This window comes from Pezoporus wallicus, unplaced genomic scaffold, assembly GCF_028554395.1.
Source record: "Pezoporus wallicus isolate ANWC-B61680 ecotype Strahan unplaced genomic scaffold, APGP_CSIRO_Pwel_v1 contig_11395, whole genome shotgun sequence".
Classification (NCBI taxonomy): domain Eukaryota; kingdom Metazoa; phylum Chordata; class Aves; order Psittaciformes; family Psittacidae; genus Pezoporus; species Pezoporus wallicus.
Window position 1 is genome coordinate 341,619 of NW_026636241.1, and position 21,384 is coordinate 363,002.

Here is a 21,384-nt window from a genome sequence, read left to right on the forward strand (position 1 = left end):
CCAGGTGAGAAACAACCTTATTTTGTTCATAAAATGTATGTGATACGATGTAGACTGGGGATATAATTTATGGGGATTACTTAACAGTACATGGAGAACAGGGTGAATGTCTGGTGTGATGACGCAGTTCCCCAGTCCCCTCAAACCTCGCAGTGGTACTGCAGGAGGGGCTTCCTCCAGGGCTTCCAAGAGCAGAACAGAGGTGACACTGCAGGGAAAGCTGATGAAGAACAACAAATGCAACCAAGATAATTTTCATTATAGAAGAAATTAAACTGTGGATTTGCTTTTCAAGACCAGGGTGTTTGTGGAGCCCTCAGTTTCTGAGCAAATGCACATTCAAGAGCTGAGCAAACGAACTTCATTTCTAAAGCAATCACTTAAAATGGTCCAACTTCTTGGTGTAGGCAAGGCAAATATTAGCCATACAAGAAAATATTGCTGAGGATAAAGTTAATTATACTAAGAGGCGCCTAAAGGTTCAGATAACTTATTTAAAGTGTGAGCATGGGAAATAGTGGTTTAGAAGGATGTGTCAAATCCACGCCAGTTAAATAGCTTTTAATCTTGATAGGATTCCCACTGGCTGTAACTAGAACTATAAAGATTAATTAATACTGTGAATATTTACATTTTCACTTGATACCGGCTTCTAATTGTGTGTATCTGCTAATTAGGTGAGTATAAATGTTAATGAGAGTTGGAAAATGTTATTGTACATCTAAGACCCATCTGCAGGGTTTTGAAATAGCGACTTTTTATTGGTTATAGCAGCCAGTCTCTTAAAACACTGCTGTTGCTGTTGCCTTCAGTGGCACGTATTTACCTCACTCATGATTTAATGATAGTGAAGGTGTCAGATTTAAAGGGTTTTAATATGAAAACGCTCCTTTTATCTTCAGCCGTGCAATGATGTATCCCGCATCAAGTCTGTCTCTCACCCAGCCTCTGTAGGCGGGTACTTCGCGTACTCATGGCAATGATGTAGGAAGGATGTGCTTTCAGACTGAGCACCGTGGCACTGCATGGCCTTCCCAAACCACAGCACACACCTGACAGGGTGCTGCTCCCCAGCTCTGCACCGGATCTGGTGGCAGGCAGTGACAGGGGACAAACCCTGCCGTGCCTGAGCGGGGCACTGCCGTGCGGCTGGCTGTCCCATGGCTGCGTGGGAAGGCCCCAACACCCAAAATGCCCATCTCCAATTCCGGGCCCTTCAGGCTTTTTTGACCTGTTTTCATAAGGCAACAAGACAGAGGAGAAGGCTGAAGTGAGGGAGCAGCTTCATATATTTGTGTGCTTATCCAGATACACACAACGAGGAAGGGATGAAACTTGTGTCCAGGTCACGCTTTCACTCAGACCGGAGCGTGCTTTTAGTGTCTCCAGTTAACGAAAAACCGAAGTTTCTTGCAGCCAGCCTGCATTATAGGCCAAGGGGAATGGCTTTAACCTGCCAGAGGCTGAGGAGACTGAGCTGAGCTCTTAGGCAGAAGCTCTTCCCTGTGAGGGTGCTGAGGCGCTGGCACAGGGTGCCCAGAGAAGCTGTGGCTGCCCCATCCCTGGCAGTGTTCAAGGCCAGGTTGGACACAGGGGCTTGGAGCAAGCTGCTCTAGTGGAAGGGGTCCCTGCCCGTGGCAGGGGTTGGAGCTGGAGGAGCTTTAAAGTCCCTTCGAAACCTAAAACCATTCTATGACTGTTTAATCCTTAGATAAGCTGTACACATATCCTGGTGCTTTGCTCCCTGACAGGAGGTCCTCCACAGGCAAAGCGCCCAGCTCCTGAGGAGGGCGGGATGCGACAGGGGCGAATGGCGCCTGGAGTGCAGAAAGGCGCTTATAAAGCAGCTTAACGGCGTCAGGCCTGATGTCACCGCGGCCGGCAAACCCCTTCCAGAGCCCTCCGTTACCCCCGGGGGCATCGACCACGGCCGGGCTCCGCGAGGGGCCGCTGGGGACCCGCCCGTCCGAGCCCCGCCGTGGGGCGGCAGCGATGGCGCCGGCGGGAGGGCCCGCGCCCCGCCCGCCCCGCACAATGGGGGCGCGGGGCACGCCGGGAGTTGTAGTCCTGCGGGCGGTGCGGGCGGCGGCGGGCGCGGGCCGCCTGCCATTCCCGGCGTGCCCCGCGCGGGGTGAGGTGCCCGGATGTGCCCGGCGCCGGAAGAGAAGCGGGTCTCTTCGGGGCCGGCCATCTTGTGCGGCAGCGAGCAGGGTGCGGGGGGCCCGGCAGCATCGGAGGAGGATCCCGCCGACGGGGGCCCATCATGCCCGGACACCTGCAGGAGGGCTTCGGCTGCGTCGTCACCAACCGCTTCGACCAGCTCTTTGATGACGAGTCCGACCCCTTCGAGGTGCTGCGGGCGGCCGAGACCCGGAGGAAAGAGAGCGGCGGCGGCGGCGGGAGCCAGGGGGGCGGCGGTGCCCGCGGCGGTCCGGCGGGCGCCCAGACCAACTCCTCCGGTGGGGCCGGAGGCGGCGGCCCGGGCCAGGCGGGCGCCGGCGGTGGCGTCGGCAGCGCGGCCAAGCAGCTGCGCAGGGAGTCCCAGAAGGAGCGCAAGAACCCGCTGCCCCCCTTCGCCGCCTCCGCCGGGGGCGCCGCCGACCGCCGGGAGGAGGGCAGCGGCCAGCCCGGCGCGCCGCTGCGGAAGGAGGGTGAGCGGGGCCGCGGGGGGCTGCGGCGGGGGAGGCGGAGGGGGCCGAGCGCCGCGGCGCTGCCGCGAGGCCGCCCCTCGCGTCCCGCGTCCCGCCGCGCACAAAGGAGCCCTCGGCGGCGGGAAGGCGGCGGGGGCGGCCCCGGGCAGGGCCGGGCCTTCGGCTGCAGCGGCAGCCCCGTGCCCGCGGCGGGCGGCGGCCTCGCACCCACGTGGGGGAGCGCATGGCGGGGAGGCCGCCGGGGCACCGCCGCGGAGTGGCCCTTAAGGGCGGCCCCGGGCAGCAGGAGCTCTGGAGCAGCCGTGGCCGTGCAGTCCGGCCGCACGTGGTGCCGGGCGGTGTGTCCCCACGGCCCGGCCAGGCCCGCGCAAAATGGAGGCGTGGGGTGCCCGGGTGCTGCCTCTGCGGCGGGGCACGGGGAAGGAGCGAGGCGAGACATCAAACCCCTGCGACGCATCCCTAACTTAACGTGTTTGGGGTGCCCCGGCGTGTTTGACAGGATGTATGGCAGAGAACCTGGGCTTCCTAAAATTCGCCTGGGTCGTTTTTCTGCCGAGCAGTATTGATAGGATTCGCGTATGTATTTTAATAACAGGTTATGTGCGTTCTCCACCGTGTTTATGTAAACCTGTAGGACATCCTACACGGGAAGCTAGGGAAAACAGGAATCGAAGTATAAATAGGGTAAGCTAATAAGATGTGAGCACAGTAGGACACAGCTCTGCGCGAGGAGGGGTAGATTTTGTCTGCACATGTTGTGGACAGGCACTTATATCCCGCACAAACTTCATTGCGTGTCAGAATGTGCAGAACCGATTGAATTTGAATCCTTGAAATGGGTCAGAGTGTGGTGACAGCAGTTGACGGGTGGGTGAAGGAATAACTGGCTCACTGCAGTTTAACTCTATAAATGGGTTTTCCAGAAACGGGGCCAGTTTGGAACAACACGGTGCTATATGAAAGCATCTTAATACTTCATTATTTACTGCAGTGCATGTTGCAGGATAATTCTCTACCGTATTTTATGCTTTTTGAGAGAGAAAAAGTTTTAATATACCAGTTGTTTTGGGAAGTGGCCTCCCAAGCGTTATTTGGAAACACTGGTGAGAGCAGGAGTTTAGGAACTGTGTCACAATACTTTCTGCTTATGGTTCGTTTGTGCTTAAGAGTTTTTTTCCATTTGAGGAATGCAGTAATTTGTCCCAAGCCAGTGTCCTCTGGAAATATTAGTCACGTTCGGAATTACGGTGTTGTTCCTCACAAGGTAAACCTGAAGCATGGGCAGAGGCTTTGGCCAACACAAGGGGTTTTGGCAGGGCTAGCAGTCGGTGTTTACCTCCTGGTTTTCACATTCATTTTCAAGAACGAGAACTACTTCACTATGAAGATCAGTATTTCATGGCTTCTTACAGCTGTGAAACAGAGAAAGTGTGTGGAGCACTGTAGGAAACAAAGCCACTTTCCAGTTTAAAGAAGTCCATGTTTTGTGTGGGGCAATAGTTCTACTGTCGTAAAGGTGTTTGATGCTATAGTATCAATGAGTTTTGATTCTTGTGTTGACTCTTATTTCACTTAAAAACTATTCCACTGCTGTGTAAAGGTGCAGGTTATTTGACTGGTGAATTACCAGTTCAAAGCTTTGTGATACTAAGAAGAAATAACTTCTATTTTTGGTTTGGCTTCAAGCAGGAGCCAGGTTTTTGTGAGCACAGCAGGGTGTTGAACTCGAAATTCAAAAGGCTTATTCCAGTTCTGCAGCATACCTCCTATGTGACACTGGCCTGTTTGCTTTCCTCTCCTTGCTGAGCTTTACCTCTTAAAATGAAATGGTCGTCTTGGTTTGCGAGTCCTTTTCAAAGCAGGTGTTAGTGAGCTTAACCCTTGGGTTTCCTCAGGGAGTGAAGATTACTTAGCCAGCAATGCATGTCATGCAAACTTGATGTTAAGTACAGCTTGTAAGGTAAGAAGACATTGTTCATTTGGGTGTGTTGGCTTGGATATCATTACAACTGTAACTTCTTTAGCCCCACCCAAATATGACATTGCTTGTTAGGCAGGACCTATTTCTTTAAAATATTTAAGAATAGGCAGGTTTAAAATCGAAAGATAATTCACAATTCTTGAGCCAGCTTTGGTTTGTTTAGTGCTTTATTCCTAAGTATTTTGGCAAGAAAATAGCATAACAAAGCAGTAATTACTTGTCCAGATCTTTCTGAAGAAGGCTAAACAGGCCTTGGGGATGGGTAGAAAAGAAAACTGTGTTTAAGATCTTTCAGATGTCTAAGTGAAGAAGATAATAGGAAGTTAGCATTTAAAATAAGCCCCTTTTGGAAGGCATAGAGGGTGGGGGAAGAGCAGTGGCGGGTTCAGTGGCACGCTGTATTCTTAAGCTGGTTTAAGTACGTACCCAAGGAGGTGAGTCTTTGGCAGGAGCTGTATTGCACTGTGAGGATCCGTGTGGATGAGGACGCTGTTAGTCATTGAGCAGTACCTGCTGCACATCAGCACACAGGTGGCACCTGCCTGAGTTTGAGTTGCTGCCCAGAACAGTTTCATAGGAGGACATGGGGTGATGAAGCAGGGTGGCTGTCAGAGGGTCTGGTGTGGTGATGCTGACTTTGTTTTGCTGCGCATCAAAATAAAAACCACTTGTTCTACCTGAAAAGCACCTTTTGGAGAGAAATAAAAATCTTGCTTACCTTGATCCTTCTTGGAAAGTTGACCCTATTGCTTTAACACAGATTCCTCGCGTATTCTGTGCTCTAAAGGTTTTGTTTCTTACAGTATTGTAAGAGTTTGCACTTGCGCAAAATCCAGTTTGATTGAAATGCTGTGTAAAGATGTGAATAAGAAGAATCAGATATCCAGAGTGACTTACAGCTTCACAGGTTATCCAGTCACAAGGCTAGAAGAAAAGCTTCCGTTCCAGCTTACCTTCAGTACTGTTTTATGGTGTTAAGAGTGGTATCTGTCCCCGAGCAGCTCCACATTCCGTTGATGTGTTTCGCCTCATGTTTCAGGGATAAGACGCATTGGCAGGAGGCCTGATCAGCAGCAGCAGCAGCAGGGTGAAGGCAAACCGATTGACAGGAGACCGGAGAGACGACCTCCTCGTGAGCGCCGCTTCGACAAACCCGCTGATGAGAAAGGAGAAGGAGGAGAATTTTCTGTGGATAAGTAAGAATTCTGCCTTGCATGACAAAAAGCTTTGATAGGAAGGGGCTGTCCTGCCTTCTGCTGCTAAGTTAGAAACCAAAGAGCTGATTGATTCAAAATTAAGTGGTTTGAATTACGTTTTTGTCAGTCACAAGAAGAGCGTGTGTCATCCAGACCATAACACTTTTCCATGATTTTCATACAAACTTAAGTTTTAGACTGGAATGAACGAAGATGGGCAGTTCCATGGCGGTAACTGAAAATAGGTTTTAAATCGTTGATACACACCATATCTCTCTAAATGTAGCAGATAGCTCTGGAAAGGAACCCAAGTGTAGCGGTTGCCTGCAGCATGAGATTTGTTTGCTGTTACACTGTTGCTTAAATCCATACGGCTGACTTCAAGCCAATAAAAGCTGTCCATGTAGGTGTGTTCATCTTGGCTGCAGCGGCTTCAGATCTGGAGGTGAGAAGCCATCTTACATCAAGACAAGATTTAAAGTGTCTCAAGTATCATGAGGGATCCAGAATTCAAGTGTCCTGAAAATAATGTTCAAATACTAAAATTTTAGCAGCCAGAGATAAAATCATTTTAAAAGTAAGTTGGATGAATGTGAGTTAAGTGGAAATTGTTTTGTCAGCTAGTTATATAACACAATATAAACACTAAATTTTGGAGTTTAGTGTCAGGAGATGTAAACAAACAGTAATCCTTCTGAGCGTTTGTTTCCAGATCCTAAAATGCGGGCATTATTATTTATGTGGGTTTATTCGGTGTAACAATTTGGCACTGAATCTAGAGCCTGGACACAGTTACAAACAGTAATTACCAAAGGAAAAGTAAGGAAATAAAACTCCCAAAAGAGAAAAAGAAAACCTGAAAAAACATGTTGCAGACTTTGGGAGGTGAAATACTCACGTTTGGCTGTTCTATGCTAGACCCATTATTGACCGACCTATGCGTGGACGTGGTGGACTTGGCCGAGGACGTGGCCGCGGCCGTGGCATGGGCAGAGGAGATGGGTTTGACTCTCGTGGCAAGCGTGAATTTGACAGACATAGTGGCAGTGATAGATCGTAAGTCTTTAACTTTTTCCATTGTTAGTGTGGCTATTCTTTATAATTAATATACATTTTAATAATTGCTTTTGAATTTCTGTCTCTGGAAACTATAATGTTAACTCAGTTTTGTTAGTTCTGTTTCACATTCACATTTCAGCGGCCTAAAGCATGAGGACAAGCGTGGTGGCAGTGGATCACACAACTGGGGAACCGTCAAAGACGAGCTAACGTTAGTAATCTGTCATTGCTCAGACAACTCTTAGCAGAATGTTAATTCTAACTGCTTGCAAAATACAAAGATTGAGCTGCCTTTTTTGCCTTTGATTTTGATAATTTTTGCTATGCTATTAAAGCAGCCTGTGCAGAATGTAGTAAGGGAGCAATTTCTTGTAACACAAGAGATGGCTTTGCTGTTAAAAAATGGATTTTGGGGAAGTTTGGCATGGAGGGTCTTGTGCTGTTTTTTTTTTTTAATAGCTCTTTTACTTAATAGAACCATTTAACAATATAGATCAGGTTATGCATGCTTTTTTTATGAGTATTACATTGAAAACAGAATTTTGAATGTGCAAACCCATGTTGTGCTTGAAAGCAGGAGGCTTTCAGAAGGGGTGTTAGTTAAGTGTTGGGGGAAACCTTTAGGAAGGTGAATGTAAAAAGCACAGAGGGCACCAATCCTTAAATAAATAGTTGTTTTTAAAGAAGAGTGGCTTGTGTAAGTTCACTGTGCAACTTAGTAATTAATCTTATGTAGCTTTAAAGAGGGACGAACTCTTAAAAAGCCTAACTCCAAACATTATGTAATTGCAGTGAATTGGATCAGTCGGCTGCAACTGAGGAAACGCCAGAGGGAGAGGAGCATCCGCCTGCTGATTCTGAAAATAAGTGAGTACCACTCCTCCTAACGCTCTTTGCTTCAGAGACAGCATTACTTTGCCTTTAACCTCTAAGACTCATTCCTGCTTCTCTTTTACCTAAGCCAGATTCTGCTTTCTTTAGCAGATAGGAAATTATTCACAGTGCTGCTGAACAACTGTCTCTTTTAAAGTCTGTGTGTCTAAAAATTGTTATCTTAAAACTGTTCATTAGTGTCATGCAGGCTCTTAGGTCACTTTCAAATTTAATCATTAATAATCGGTTTTAATACGCTTAGGGTCTGGGGATTGCATCTCCTAAATACCAAATCCAGAAGCATCTGTGCTCATTATTAGGTAGAACCACCAAACAAAAGGGACAAGATGTTCCTCTGCCAGTGGAGGGACAACTTTTTTTTAAGCTTAGTTCTTCAAACCCACTGTTGAGACAGTGTGACCAGCCTGTGGAAGGAAGGTTGTATCCCTTTCATTCTCCAGCTTCTGTGTGTTAACCTCGAAGTTCACTTGGTTGCTTCTCATTCCACTTGGACACCTCATACATCCAGTGATTGGATGAATGAAATAGAGTAACTAGAAAAACAGAATGAGAACGTGACACTTAGAGTTGATGTAAAAGCATGATACAAATTTTGATGGTAGCATAGTACAGTAAAATGTTTTAATGAGGGATGTGCTTTATGATGGATTCAAAAGAGAAGGGCAGAGAAGATGAATTTTGAAACACTTGTTTGCACAAGATTTCTAATTTGCAGTTTGCTGGAGCTTGGTTTCCTCATTAATGACTTTGCTGAGTTTTAAAGAAAGTGCAATTACTCCATAGAGAGTAAGAAATGGATTTAGCTTAACTAAAAGAAGACTAAGTGTTACTCTCCAAGGCTGTGGTGGTCCAAGGTTAAGATCAGCTTGTATACAGAAGTAGTATGAGAATTTGTAAGGAAATACAGCTTGAGCATTGATCAGGAAATGCAAGCTAGCTAGTCCTTGAAAAAGTTACATGTATTGGAAAGCTGGATGTATTAAATTTGCTCTGACTGCAGTATTTCCTGGACCTTTATCAGTAGCAGTGTGCTGGTGCTTCCTCAGATCTGTAGAAAATGCAGACTTCTTAGTTTCAATCATGGCAAGTCTGTTGTAAGCCATCAGTTATCTTTATAGGAAAGTGTCTTTACATGGGTTAGTTTCAAGTTGGCTGTTTTGGTGTGGATCTAACCCAAATGCTTCAGGAGAACTGTAGGCTGTTTTACTGCAGTAAAACGTACAGAATGCTTAGATGTAGTATCTTGGCCTTGAACAGCAAAAAACCTTCTGAATATATACCATGTAAAAAAAAATATTCTGTAGGACAGAATAGAAAATGATGGAAATAGAGTTGTTTTCATTTAAAACCTCTGCATTATTACATCAGAATTCATGGCTACAAAATGAAGACCTTTCCTCTTAGGTTGAGGCTTTCATGATCTTTTTGCGTTACATACATGGGACTAGTTTTCTATAAATCAGAAATTCAGTTGCATAAACACACAAAAGAGTGACTACAGGATTGACTGCCTCTGTAGCTGGAACATGGTCTGTTATTGAGCATAGTGTGCGTGTGTTTTACATAAAAATAGCTCTTTGGCAGAAGGTAGGGGCCCCAAAAGTTTACAATGAGGTGATACATTCTACAAGTAGTTAAGTTGTATGCTCTTGTTCTTTTCCAGTTAGCTGAAAGTAAAAACAGTTTCAGTTAGATAGGAAATTGCCAATTGTCTTTGGCTCAATAAAGGAAGCAGGATATCCAAAGCTGATTAAATCCTATTACTTAAAAAACGAACGAGCTTGAAAACTGTGGTGAGAACAAGCTGTTTCTCACTGCCTTAACTTGAACCTCTGGGGGACAGGTATCTCAAAGAAGGGGGGGGGAGGAGGAAGCTCCAAACAAGTCCATTGCACAAGTTAGGCCTTCATATTTGTAAAGAAAATTGTCATTTATGTGGAGAATAGACATCATGGGGCTGTGCTCACCATTTAGTTGCTTAGAGGTGTCTGTTTGGCTGTGATATGTTTTTGGCACTGTGGCTAAAGGAGATAAGTTTTCATATATAAACCTCTTAACTGCTAAATACTAGACAGGCTTTTATAATCTACTTACAAATAAAAACTGATTTTGAATTTGTTGTATCTAGAATGTGAGTTCTGTAAGTCATGACCAATAATCCATGAATTTACTGCAGAGAGAATGAGGTTGAAGAAGTTAAGGAAGAAGGCCCTAAGGAAATGACCCTGGATGAGTGGAAAGCAATTCAAAGTAAGGATCGTGCAAAAGTTGAGTTCAACATCCGTAAACCAAATGAGGGTGCTGATGGGCAATGGAAAAAAGGATTTGTTCTTCACAAGTCAAAGAGCGAGGAGGTAAAGTGGTTTTTAATACTTGCTAGTATCCAGATTGTGTAGGTTTTGCCATTGATGTGCACTTCTTGGAGTGGAAGCTTCATTCTTTGAGACGCTGACCTGTAGCTGAAAGCTTGTGAAGTGGCAACAGCATTTATCTCATGTAGACATTCTTACTGTGGTCCGTTTTAGCAGTTAAACAATGCTTAGGTTGGTGTATACTGTGATACAATCTAGGGATAAGGCTGGAATACCGCTGCGTCTGGGCAGATAACTTTGTAAGGAGAGCTTCTTGGTGAGCATTTTAAAAGGGGGTTGTCAAAATCAAATTTATCTGCATTTTTTCCTTTTTTTTTTTTTTTAAGAAGGCTTGTGTTATTTAGCATCTGTTTGTCTTATGCAGTACACAGGCTTCTGGTGCTTGCTAAACACAGCGTAAGATTGAAGAAATACTGGTCATGTCTTAGACACCTTAGTATCTGAACTGTGTATGTTACCTTTGTAACATGGGTATCTTCTCATTTTGTAATATTACATAGACAGCCCTCCTTGAAGCTTTTGAGGGTCAGGGTGATGTGTTTGTATGCTTCAGTGATGTTCAACGTGGTTGCTGTAGGATTGGAGTTTCTCAGACGTACTTCAGTCATTGCAAGATTTTCATTCTTCCGTTCCAAGATAGTGGCAAGGAGAGACAAAACCTTCACTTCAGAAGGAAGGGAGGTGCTGAGAGCTCTGTTTTTTAATGCAGGGCTGCTTTAATCTTTGTTTTTAGCACTGTAATGTATTCAGTGGCCCACTTAAGATATGGGTGGCCCGCAGTTTTGTGTACCAGATGGTTCTGACTGCCTTTGAAGTAGTGTTCTGTTTGGTCTGCTAATATCTATTTCTGCTTTTTCACACCTTGTCAGTGTTTTCTTGTAAGCTGGGGACACAATACTGAGGGGGAGGCATTACTCAGTGCTCTCCAGTGAAAACTCCCATTTCCAGTCTCATTGAACTTAGAATGGGTTTGACTTTGTCAGTCATGCTATTTTCTTGCCTTGCCTTGCTGTGTAAGTTCTTTAGTTCTTTAAATGATTGTGTATCTTTGTGTTTACCTTAAGCTGTTCAGTGAAGTGTTCATTAAATACTGCTTTCTCTGGCTTGTGTAGAAAAGGAAAATGGATTTAGACTTAATGGTGCTGTATGTTAAAAGACTATATTTAAACAGAAATTGTTCTGTACTTGACTAAGATTTGCTAAACCTTTTGTCTTTCAAGTTCCCTCAGTCCCTCTAAAAAATGTAAAATTGGCATTTAGTCAGCTGAAGACAGTCTTTTTAACATACAAGCATGTTAAGAACATGGTGATATTCTCGATTTCAAAGCTAGAAGGATCTGTACTGTATTTTCCATTTGAAAACACATTGGTAGTCAATTCCAAAAACCCCACGCAAACCCAGTGAGAATAACTAATCACATTGCTTCCATGGAAGAACTGAGATGGTTACTAGATTGTTCTGTTTGAGAGGTGTGTTGATTGACTTCTCCTTGAAGAAATGAGTCGCTTGTTTCTAACACTATCACTTAAGATGCTAACAGCTTCTTGCTATGTAAGCATAGAATTGAGATATTGCCTTTAAATCTAGGTGCTTTCACCCTGGTTTTGGTGTGTGTCCAGTGGATGTGTTTCCCCATTTCACTTACTCATTGTTCCCTGATCCTGTAGGAAGAAGCATGGGGGGGGTTTGGCTCAACAGCTCTGTAATACAGGTTTTGAGAAAGCCTTTGCTGTGGCTCCTTTGTGAGCAGGTTTAGGTGGAATATTCAGCGGACAAAACCTACCAATCACGTGCTGTTCTTTTCCTGTTTGTCCTCTTGGACATACTTATGAGTCATGAAGTTAAGGTTGATGTAAGGCTTCTCTCATTCTTATTTATGAAGGAGTTGATGTGTGGAAGTGTCTTGGTTTATAAGTAAATTCGGGATTTCAGTCCCAGTGTTCTGTACCTTATGGCTGAAAAAGCACAGTGGGACCCTGTGTATTTGAATTGTTGTGATGACCACCCTCATCCCTGTAGCTTGAGAACTACTGGGAGGATGCTCTAGGAGACCTTGGGAAAAGTGAGTCTGAGGATCTGGTACTGTTCATCTGCCCTAATCTTGTGAAAGCCCTGTCTTCTTCATTCTTGTGCTCTTCATTGAGGGGTGAAACACTTTACCCTGTCTGAGGTCTCTTCTCTTTTCCACATTTGCTATACAGTTACTAGAAAGGGATGCTTTATATAAAACGATCTCTTAATACTGTCTCAGATTCTTGCTGTTTTAATATAAAATCCATGTGTCATGACAGCCCTAATCTAATGAGACTCTTTCTAGGAGATTGGGTTATGCCATAAAAGAGGTCCTCTCTTTCTCAGCAGCTGATTTAGTGGCTTCGGTCTTGTAAGTTCTCCTGGTGCAGCTGAACAAAACTTGGGAAGGAGTTATATTGTGGAGAGATCTTGAAGCTTGCTCCAAAAGCTGGATGCAAGTCTCCTGGAAAGACTTGATAGTAGATGAGGTCCTACCTGATGTATCTGCTCTGCTGTGCCTCTTTCCTGTGCCTTCATACTTTCTTGCTAATCTAATTGCTTCTCTAGAGGAGGCTGCAATGGGAGGCTGAGAGACATGGTTTGGAAGAGAACAGTTCATCTTCTCCAGATTTGGAGAATGACTCTTGAATCAAGGCTGTGCAGGAATCTTTTTTCATTAGCAGCAGTTTTAAACATCCCACTTTCTTATCTGTCCAGTGCTGTGCCTGATGGTTTGAGGTGCTAGAGATCATCCTGCATGCATGGTCTATACTAAAGCTGTCAGCAGCTCGTGTTGAACTCTTTTGGTATCAGTCTGAGATCTCTCTTTGTCTCTGTGCCTGTGGTCTAGTCCATCTTCCAGTCTCTCTGGATGCTTGCACAGCTATTGATCTCCTTCTCCTTGACATCCTTCAGCTGTTCCACGTGCTCAGTGACATCTGTATCCAGCAAGCTCGTGTGACCTTATTACCTGTTGTTTCTGTATGTAGTTGAGTCTCATTTCTTTTGTTTTCTCCCTTTGTTCCTTTTGTCACTTTGGCGTGGACACGCAACTTTCATCAGACAAAGGCGATGACAGAAATGCAGGGGAGTCTGCTGGAGTCAAATGAGGTACTGATCCTTTATATCTAACCAGTAATACCTGTGTTTTGATAAGACCCCCTTCTGAAACGGAGGTCTGGATATACAAAAGTTACCAAAATAGAGACTACAAGTAGATAAAATACAGAGCTTTTCTGTCCATGCCTGTTGTCTAACTTACACCATATAGGACCCTTCAATATCCCTGCTCCTAACTGAGCTGAATTCAAACCTTATCATGAATGCTTTTGTCATGAGTCTTTATTTTCTGTCATTACTGCTGTTTTTCTGTATCTTTGCTGTCTGCTTTGGCCCCCTTTCCTGTAGTAGTTTGTTCCTAACTTTTGACAGCCTTCCCCAAGACCTGTAAGTGCAGCAAAACCTTCAAGAAGCTATCAGTTGTTAGATCAGAGCACTGCTGAGAGTTGCCAATACATAACAATGAAATGCTTCCAGAGATGATTCAGAGTATGCAATTTGTGCAGTGTGTCTGTGGCTGTTGTCACCAGAGCAGTAGAAGTGGATGAGGAGAATATGCCAGGTCTTTTATTGGTGTTTTCAATTAGCCTTAGTTACTTTGGATAAAGAAGTTGTCAGGTTATGTACAGAATTTACTATTTGTAGGTTTGGTGGTTAAAACAAAGTTAAGTTGTGAAAATACAATGGGTTTGGTGGATTTTAGTGTTTCTTTTGGAAGCAGTAAACGTAGGGAAGGGAATGCACAGAATTAATGTACAAGCCCACTGCTACTGTGTCTCACAGAAGAGAATGTCATAACTCCCAGTAAGCTGAAAGTGCAGTCAGTGATCAAAACTGTAGATAAAACACTAAGTAGTAAGAAAAGAATCAAAGCTGTAACAGAAGGTATTGTGTGCTGTTTTACAAATAGTAGTCAGGCTGAGGTGTGGAATGACTTTTCTCTGAGAAATAACTTGCTTAGGCTTACTTCCCCAGTTTGGAAAGGAGATCTCTGAGGGAGACTCAAGTCTGTATAATCAGGAGTGGATGGAATCTGGTTGTCACATGGAATACATCCCAGTGAAACAAGTTTGAAATAAAGCAGCATGGAGGGGTATTTCTCATTGTGCCTGATCCAGCTGCAGGACATTGTGAAGGCCACAAGTACAGCTGTGCACAGAAAGGTGTAATTAGTTTGGTGGGGGAGAAGGGTCTTTATAGCTTTGTCCATCCTTGATGCTTGGGACTGACTCATGGAATCCCTGAAAGCAGCTTTCAGCCTTTTGATGCAGACCTGTGTATCCATTGGCTGCCTCGTGGAGGATCCACAAACAGTAATTAAAGACTGTGGGGCTTAATTGCACAATATGTTGCCTTTGAAAGTCAGCATATTGTGTAATTGCACCACAAGAAGAGTAAGTTAGGAGGCTTCAGCTTGCACGTTGCACTTCTGTAGGAGAAAAACAGGCAAATTGGTAATTGCTGTGCCAGAAGTTGGGGGCTTGTAGGGAAAGAAAGTTAAACCCTTGGTCTCATCCAGTTTTCATCTGTGAAGGTGCCAAAACCTGACCCACCACATGGAAAACCTATTTATACAAAATAGGAAAAATAATTACTTTAAAAACACTTTGTTGTTTGTGTGTTCGGTGTAATTGAAATATTCCAGTGTCCTGACTAACAGCATTTATGGTATTAGATGTACACACCTTGCTCCTCAAGTCTCGAATGCACTGTGAACAACCAGCTGCAAGACAATGTTGTGTCATGGCAGAGGTGATGAGACTCATGTTTTGCAGTGCATTTACTGAGTCTGGTTCTCTGTTCTAGCATTAATGTTTCAGCTGTCTCAATTACATTGTGTTTGAACTGTGTTTGCCTCCTGTGCTGTTTGATAGGGCTGGTGCAAGCCAGTGAGGGGTTCTTGCCATCTCCCTGGTGTTAAGTATCTATATATTCATAAACTGTGGCTGCCCCATCCCTGGCAGTGTTCAAGGCCAGGTTGGACGGGGCTTGGAGCAACCTGCCTTAGTGGAAGGTGTCCCTGCCCGTGGCAGGGGGTTGGAACTGGATGTGCTCTAAGGTTCCTTCCAGCACAAACATTCTGTGTGTGGGATTCTGTGATATGGGGTTGAGGAAAATGAGGAAGTGTAAAGTACTCATTGAGCAAAATAAAGATGGCTTATCAAGTAAGTATTTAAAAAGAATGAAACGAACTTAACAGAACTTGAAGATTTCTGGGAATATGAAGGGAAAAGTGCTAGAAAATGAGGTTCTGTGCTGGCTCGGTGATAGTTTAGTCTCATATAAGCCTATACGTGTTCCCTGAATTATGGAAATGCAAGATACCCGTTTGCTCCGGTGCTTATTTAACTACCTGCCTGTGGTTTTGTTGTTTGCACAAGTGGTATAACATGACTCCTAACGATTCCTGCATTTTTAACTTGAATCAGTCAATCAGTCATCAATTTGAGGGTGCGTTTGGAGGTGAGCACATACGCTGTGGTGGTAAGAGTGCAGCTACAGATGGAAGGGTTCCGTTGGTGATGTTTTTTCCTGACTCATGAAGAAACCCTCATTTCAGGCTCATGCTGAGGACTCTGTAATGGATCATCACTTCCGCAAGCCAGCAAATGATATTACATCCCAGCTGGAGATCAACTTTGGAGACCTTGGCCGCCCCGGACGCGGTGGCAGAGGGGGACGGGGTGGTCGAGGACGTGGTGGCAGGGCCAGCCGTGGAGGCAGAACTGACAAGGTAAGAGGCTGCAGCTTTTAGCTGCAGAGGAGTTTAGTTTCAGTTGTTGTTACAGTTTTCATACATGCAGTTTTAGGTGTCTTATTTCTGGGCAGTTGCTCTGACAACAGACACCACCTTTTAAAACCAAGCGTCTGTTCTTACAAGTTTACCTTAAACTAGGCTGCTGTTAGGACAGAAGGATGAATGGTTTTTATTAAACACAAAAAAGGGAAGGTGAGGAGTAGGTTGGATTTAAAGAAAGTGTCCATCTTTGTATCCAAACCCCAAAAATGACTCTTCAGTATGGACATGGATGTACTGTGAGATAACCTGTGTGTGTGCCAGAGCAGAACTGCAAGTGCTGGAGCTGTTTTCAGGCACCATCAGGATGGTGTATCTGCACTGTGACCTACTGGGAGGGAAAGACTGCTTTTACACCTGCTTGAATTTGAGTGGTTAAGGAGTTTTTCTGTGGAAATCAGACTCTTCATGCTTTTTTTGTTTTTCTAATCTGCAGTAGGGTTTTTCACTCCTAGTCTGAGAGTCCTAAGGAAATACTCAAGAAAAGTACTGAATGCGGTTAGGGAGGGCACACATGAAATTGAAGTGCTGTAGTATAGCTACAGGAAAGATTGGATTTATTATGGATCACTTATTTGGCTTAAATGCATATAACCATGTGGTTACTAAAAAATGAGTTCAGTCTGTGTCGTGTGGCCTTCCTCACATAGACCAGACTTAATCAATTTTGTCTCTTCTGGGACATTCCTCTTTCACACTGGATTACTTCAAGTTTTGGGGTTAGTAGTTGGAAAACTCTTTTTGAGAGTTTTAAGGAGTTGAAGTTAAATGGTGGTGTTTGCTCTGAGTTGTTTCACTGATACATGAAGCATCTTGCTTCAAGAATGCTGTCATAAAGTGGTTAAACAGTTTCCTGCAACTTACTTTAACTTTGCTTATTTCCTTCCAGTTGGTGAAGGAGTTTGACGTGATCCACACACCCAACCAGGTTAGTGATCTTTGATGGTACTTGTGTTAATTGCAAACAAGATTCTCCTCCTCTTCTTGCAGGGACTGTAACTTCTTCTGTGGTAGATTGGCTTTTTTGACTTGCTCATTCCACCAAAGCAGAATGAGCAACTGGCAATACTAAGGCTTTATATCTTAATAGGCTTAAGGCCCTGCTATTCCTTTTTAACTCCAGCTTGTGGGCTGGGTGCTTCTGCAGTGTCTCAGTCTTGCCTCTAGGTGTTGATACAGCTTTTTCAGAATGATTTAAATATATCTCTTGAGAAATGAGTATGTTTACAGGAAATGCCACTGTCTTGGCTCTTCCACATCCTTCACGGACAAAGGGAAGAGTATTCTAAGCCGTTTAATTTCTGCAATGCATTGCAGCACTGGTTTCAGGTGTGGTGCAGAGCCTTTATAAAACTCTGGGAAGTGCTGAGTTGATTCTTGGTCAGTGTATGAATTTCTGGGGATAGGTTGGCCCAGAAATACTCTCTATCAACAGCTAGTTTGTGACTGGGGGGAAATACAACATGTGAAATCTAACTTGTGCTACAAACTGGCCTTTTCTGTAACACTTGTGTCCCTTGGTAAGAATTAATGGCTATGTGCTGGTGCTATAGTGTAAGCCCATATGTAGGGGTGTCTAAGAATGGAAAAAGACTTATAACCTTGTATGATAACCATGTGCAAGCATGGTCTGTTTGCCTATAATGCCTGTTCATGTAGCTTTGATTCAGAAAGTAGTACAAAAGACTTTATAGTCCTTGGAATAAAAAAGTTGCTTATGATGGAGGGGGAAAGATTGCTCTTGCAGTAATTTTCCAGTGCTAGACTCTTTGCATCCTGATATTCCCTGCTCTGAATACGATCCGTTCAGCATGATGAGTGCAAGGGCTTGGTGCTGTATGAAGAATCAGAATCATGGTAGAGCTTGATGCTGCTGCAGGTAATAACTTTCTGATGTTTCTCTTTCAGTCAAGTGCTTCTGCTCCTGATGTAGATGACCCAGAGGCTTTCCCAGCTCTGTCCTAAACTGGATGTCATAAGCCACCCCTGCCCTCGTCGGGCCTTCCTCTCCGAGGCTTGCATGCTTAAGGATCCTAAACAACTAAGAAATTTAAAAACAAAACAGAAAAAAAAAAAAAAAAAAAAAAAAAAAAAAGAGACTGTCATTCATACCATTCACACCTAAAGACTGAATTTTATCTGTTTTGAAAATGAACTTCTCTCGCTACACAGAAGCAACAATATGGTAGTCAGTTTTGTATTTAGAAATGTAATGGTAGCAGGGATGTTTTCATAATTTTTTCAGAGATTATGCATTCTTCATGGATACTTTTTTGTATTGCTGCTTGAAAATATGCGTTTCCAAACTTGAAATATAGGTGTGAACAGTGTGTACCAGTTAAAAGCTTTCACTTCATTTGTGGTTTTTATTTGGTTTATTCAGGATTTTAGACATTTCCCCCCCCAAAAAAAAATTCAAACTGGGTTTTAATTCTTGCACACTATTTCCATTTCCTGAACTCCTGTTGAGCAGATTCTTATCAGCCCCATGGTCTTTTGGAACATGTGGAATTTTAATTTGGCCGACTGTTAGTGCTGTATGGAATTCCAGCTCCTGGAGTACTTTAGGATTAATCCTTGCTTTCAGACTTGGAAAAAAAAGTCATTTTTCACCTACGTTTGGTAGTTTGTTAATGCAGAAAATCTTTATACAAAATTGATAGCAGATACGTGAGGAAAGACTCAAAGCACATTGGTTTATAGTGAAATACCTGTGTATTGATCCAGCAATGACGTGTGGATAATTGGTCTTCAGCCAGTTTTTAACAAGTAATGTATTACACCTTTCACTCGCCCCTTTTACCTTTCTTCTGTTCCCTCCTCCTCCTCCCTTCAACAGAACAAGATGCTTTGTTGGAAAAAAAAAAAAAAAGTTTTTAAATTACTGATGCTTTTTCTTTTGAGGGGATACCCTGGAGATGGAGATCTGCTGTTGCTGGAGCTGGGAGGGGGGGAAGGTGGTAGCTGTTGCTCCGGTTAGTCCATCCGGACTCCGGCTGGGAGCTGGAACCGAGCAGCAGTGTTGACATGGGTACATCAGCCCCTGATGCGTTCACAGCGCTGTTCCAGCAGTGGCAGGTCTTCAGAAGAAGAACCCGCCAGCCATGGCTGGCTCTGGCAGGAGGAAGTTTTGCTTTCCCATTCCAGATGGGAACGTCGCAGTGTGTGCGCGATTGCAACTAAATAGATGCAAACCAAACCCCCAGGGCTTAGCCTCTCCCTCAGAGCTGTGTTTGGCTCTGTGCAGTGTTGGACACCCGATGGCTAGCTGACAAATGAATGTTTTTCAGATTGTAAGAAACCCTTCCTACCCCTGTAGAAATTCACCGTAGGTTTAATTTAATCCCTGTGACAGGAACATCGCCACTTCAGGACGCAAAAAGGAGTTGAGAGACTGACTGATCAAGAGGGTTTCTTAAGGGTTTTTATCTGCAGCATTTGTTAGGAGAGTAGAAACAGGTTTCTCGTTTTATTTAATGTTTTACACTTTGGACAGCTTATAACATATTTGTAGTTTCTTAACTAGGTAGATAGAAAACAAAAGGTAATGCCCTATTTTTTTAAAAGCTGTACAGGACAGGCAAAAAGTATTGGAGACCTTTGAATATGAAATACCAGACTCCTTAATTGTGGTGTTCAGCTGGCTTGCTTTCTCTGAACTGTTTTCTACAGAAGTTTTTGTTGTAAACCGCTGTTAATACCATTGCATTAGAGGTTTTAGTGCACTCACCTCTAGTTTGAAGTACCAGGCTGTGAGAAGGAGGCAAGTTTTCAAACAGTGGATGGTATCAAAATCTCTTGGTTCGTTTCTCTGCTGATACTACCCAGGTGCTCAGCGTGGGAGCTGCTGCAGGTCCAGCACTGAATTGTTCCTCTTCCCTCTCCCTTTGTGGTAAGGTAGAATGTGCTGCAGTTCCAGCACTGGGGACACCTTGGATAACAAACAAATACCTTGATGTGCAGAAACACACTTAAGGAAAAGCTTTCTCTGTAACATAAACCTTCCCCTCCTTAACCCAAGCTGTGTTTTGCTGTTTCCATTGCCATTCAGCTTACATTGCAGATGAGTTCTGGGCTAGCCGGTGCATGGGTTTTGGGCCCTGCTAGCTGGGCTTGCTCAGAAGCTTCCCCTTCTCCTGCTGTGGAGCATAGAGCGGTCTCCCAAATGGCACATCTGATTTTCAAGACAGCTTGTACTTAACAATGGGTCCGTCTGCTGTTCTGATAGATGTAAATTTGCCTCTTTCAGTCCATTTGTGTCAAGAACTAAAACTGTGAACATTTATCTTTAATATTGGTGGGTGTGAACTGAAATAAAGGTTTATTTTCATGCTCTTTTAAAAATGTCATGAAAAACACACGGAGATGAAATGAAACCACTGAGGTGAAGAGTGGTTCATCTAGGTTCTCTGCCCCAGAAGGGCCAGTCTGCCCATGGTGATAGTGCCCAGGGGTTTCCATTGCCAGGGATGGACTTTTCCTTGGGGAATTGTGTCCCGAGTAGCTTATTTATGATGAATGAGCTTGCTCTTTAGTAACATTTTCAGTCCTCTTGCTTGCTACTTCTGCTGTCACGCCAAATCCAGAGGACTAGACCTTTTTACAATCAACAAGCTGAAAAAGCTGGAGAGGAAAAGCACGTGGTGCCGATTGGCTTTTTGAATGGCAAGGCTGGAGCATGAAAGTTCATCTTACGGATTGAATACCACTGATGCTGGGAGGAAATGAGACTGATGAATAAATGTGAGTGTTAGCTGGGTGGGAAAGGACATGAATACTTCTGAACCACCAGAAGTCGGTGTGATTTATGCTGTTTGCAGTTGGAGGAGTTGAGACCACTCTTGACTGTAATGGCTTTTGCCTGTGGAGATTGGTTTTTGCATAGCCACGCTCTTGTTTTAATAAACGCAGGACATATGCCTAAAGCTGACACTTCCAGCATTTGCTAACCTGCTTCTTTCCTAAAGTCCTCACAAGGACCACATTCCCTTTGGATTGTATGCTCCTGTGCTCTGCCTTGGCCAGGTAACAGCTTCCAGGCCAGGCTTAGGTGCATTGGAGCAAGCGCTGAGTGTCCCAGTGCTGTGGTGTCCTGTGCCAAGTGCACGTCCCTGCTGCACTGGGTCCTGCACTTGAAAACCCAAATGCAATACTCATTCTGGGGATGTAACCTGAGTGAGGGGAAAACAGTAATTTGTCCTTACTTGGAGACTTAGGTTTGGTTGTTGTCTTACTAACAGTGTTACTTGTTTTTTGAAGTTGGAGTAGGACTTGCATGAAGTCCTATGGGGTGATTTATCTGGAGACATGAAGAGCAAGGAGAAAATGTGCTCTAGTGTTACGTCTGCGTGTTGAAGGCCT

At 44.2% G+C, this 21,384-nt stretch overlaps 1 protein-coding gene across 9 annotated transcripts; it reads left to right on the forward strand.

The window, feature by feature from the left end:
* Nucleotides 1–2,129: 2,129 nt before the first annotated feature.
* Nucleotides 2,130–20,953, forward strand: SERBP1 (SERPINE1 mRNA binding protein 1). Of its 9 annotated transcripts, none has more exons than XM_057399177.1 (11): nucleotides 2,130–2,555; nucleotides 2,597–2,651; nucleotides 5,672–5,828; nucleotides 6,747–6,884; nucleotides 7,003–7,098; nucleotides 7,680–7,754; nucleotides 9,958–10,135; nucleotides 13,230–13,277; nucleotides 15,787–15,960; nucleotides 16,913–16,951; nucleotides 17,932–20,953. In XM_057399177.1, the coding sequence occupies exons 1-11, from the start codon at nucleotides 2,145–2,147 to the stop codon at nucleotides 17,986–17,988; spliced, it is 1,428 nt and encodes a 475-aa protein (XP_057255160.1). In that variant the 5' UTR covers nucleotides 2,130–2,144; the 3' UTR covers nucleotides 17,989–20,953. The 9 variants fall into 9 exon arrangements, with proteins under 9 accessions (XP_057255160.1, XP_057255161.1, XP_057255163.1 ...); XM_057399178.1 differs by having other exon boundaries at nucleotides 7,027–7,098; XM_057399185.1 differs by having other exon boundaries at nucleotides 2,133–2,548; nucleotides 2,600–2,651.
* Nucleotides 20,954–21,384: the final 431 nt, after the last annotated feature.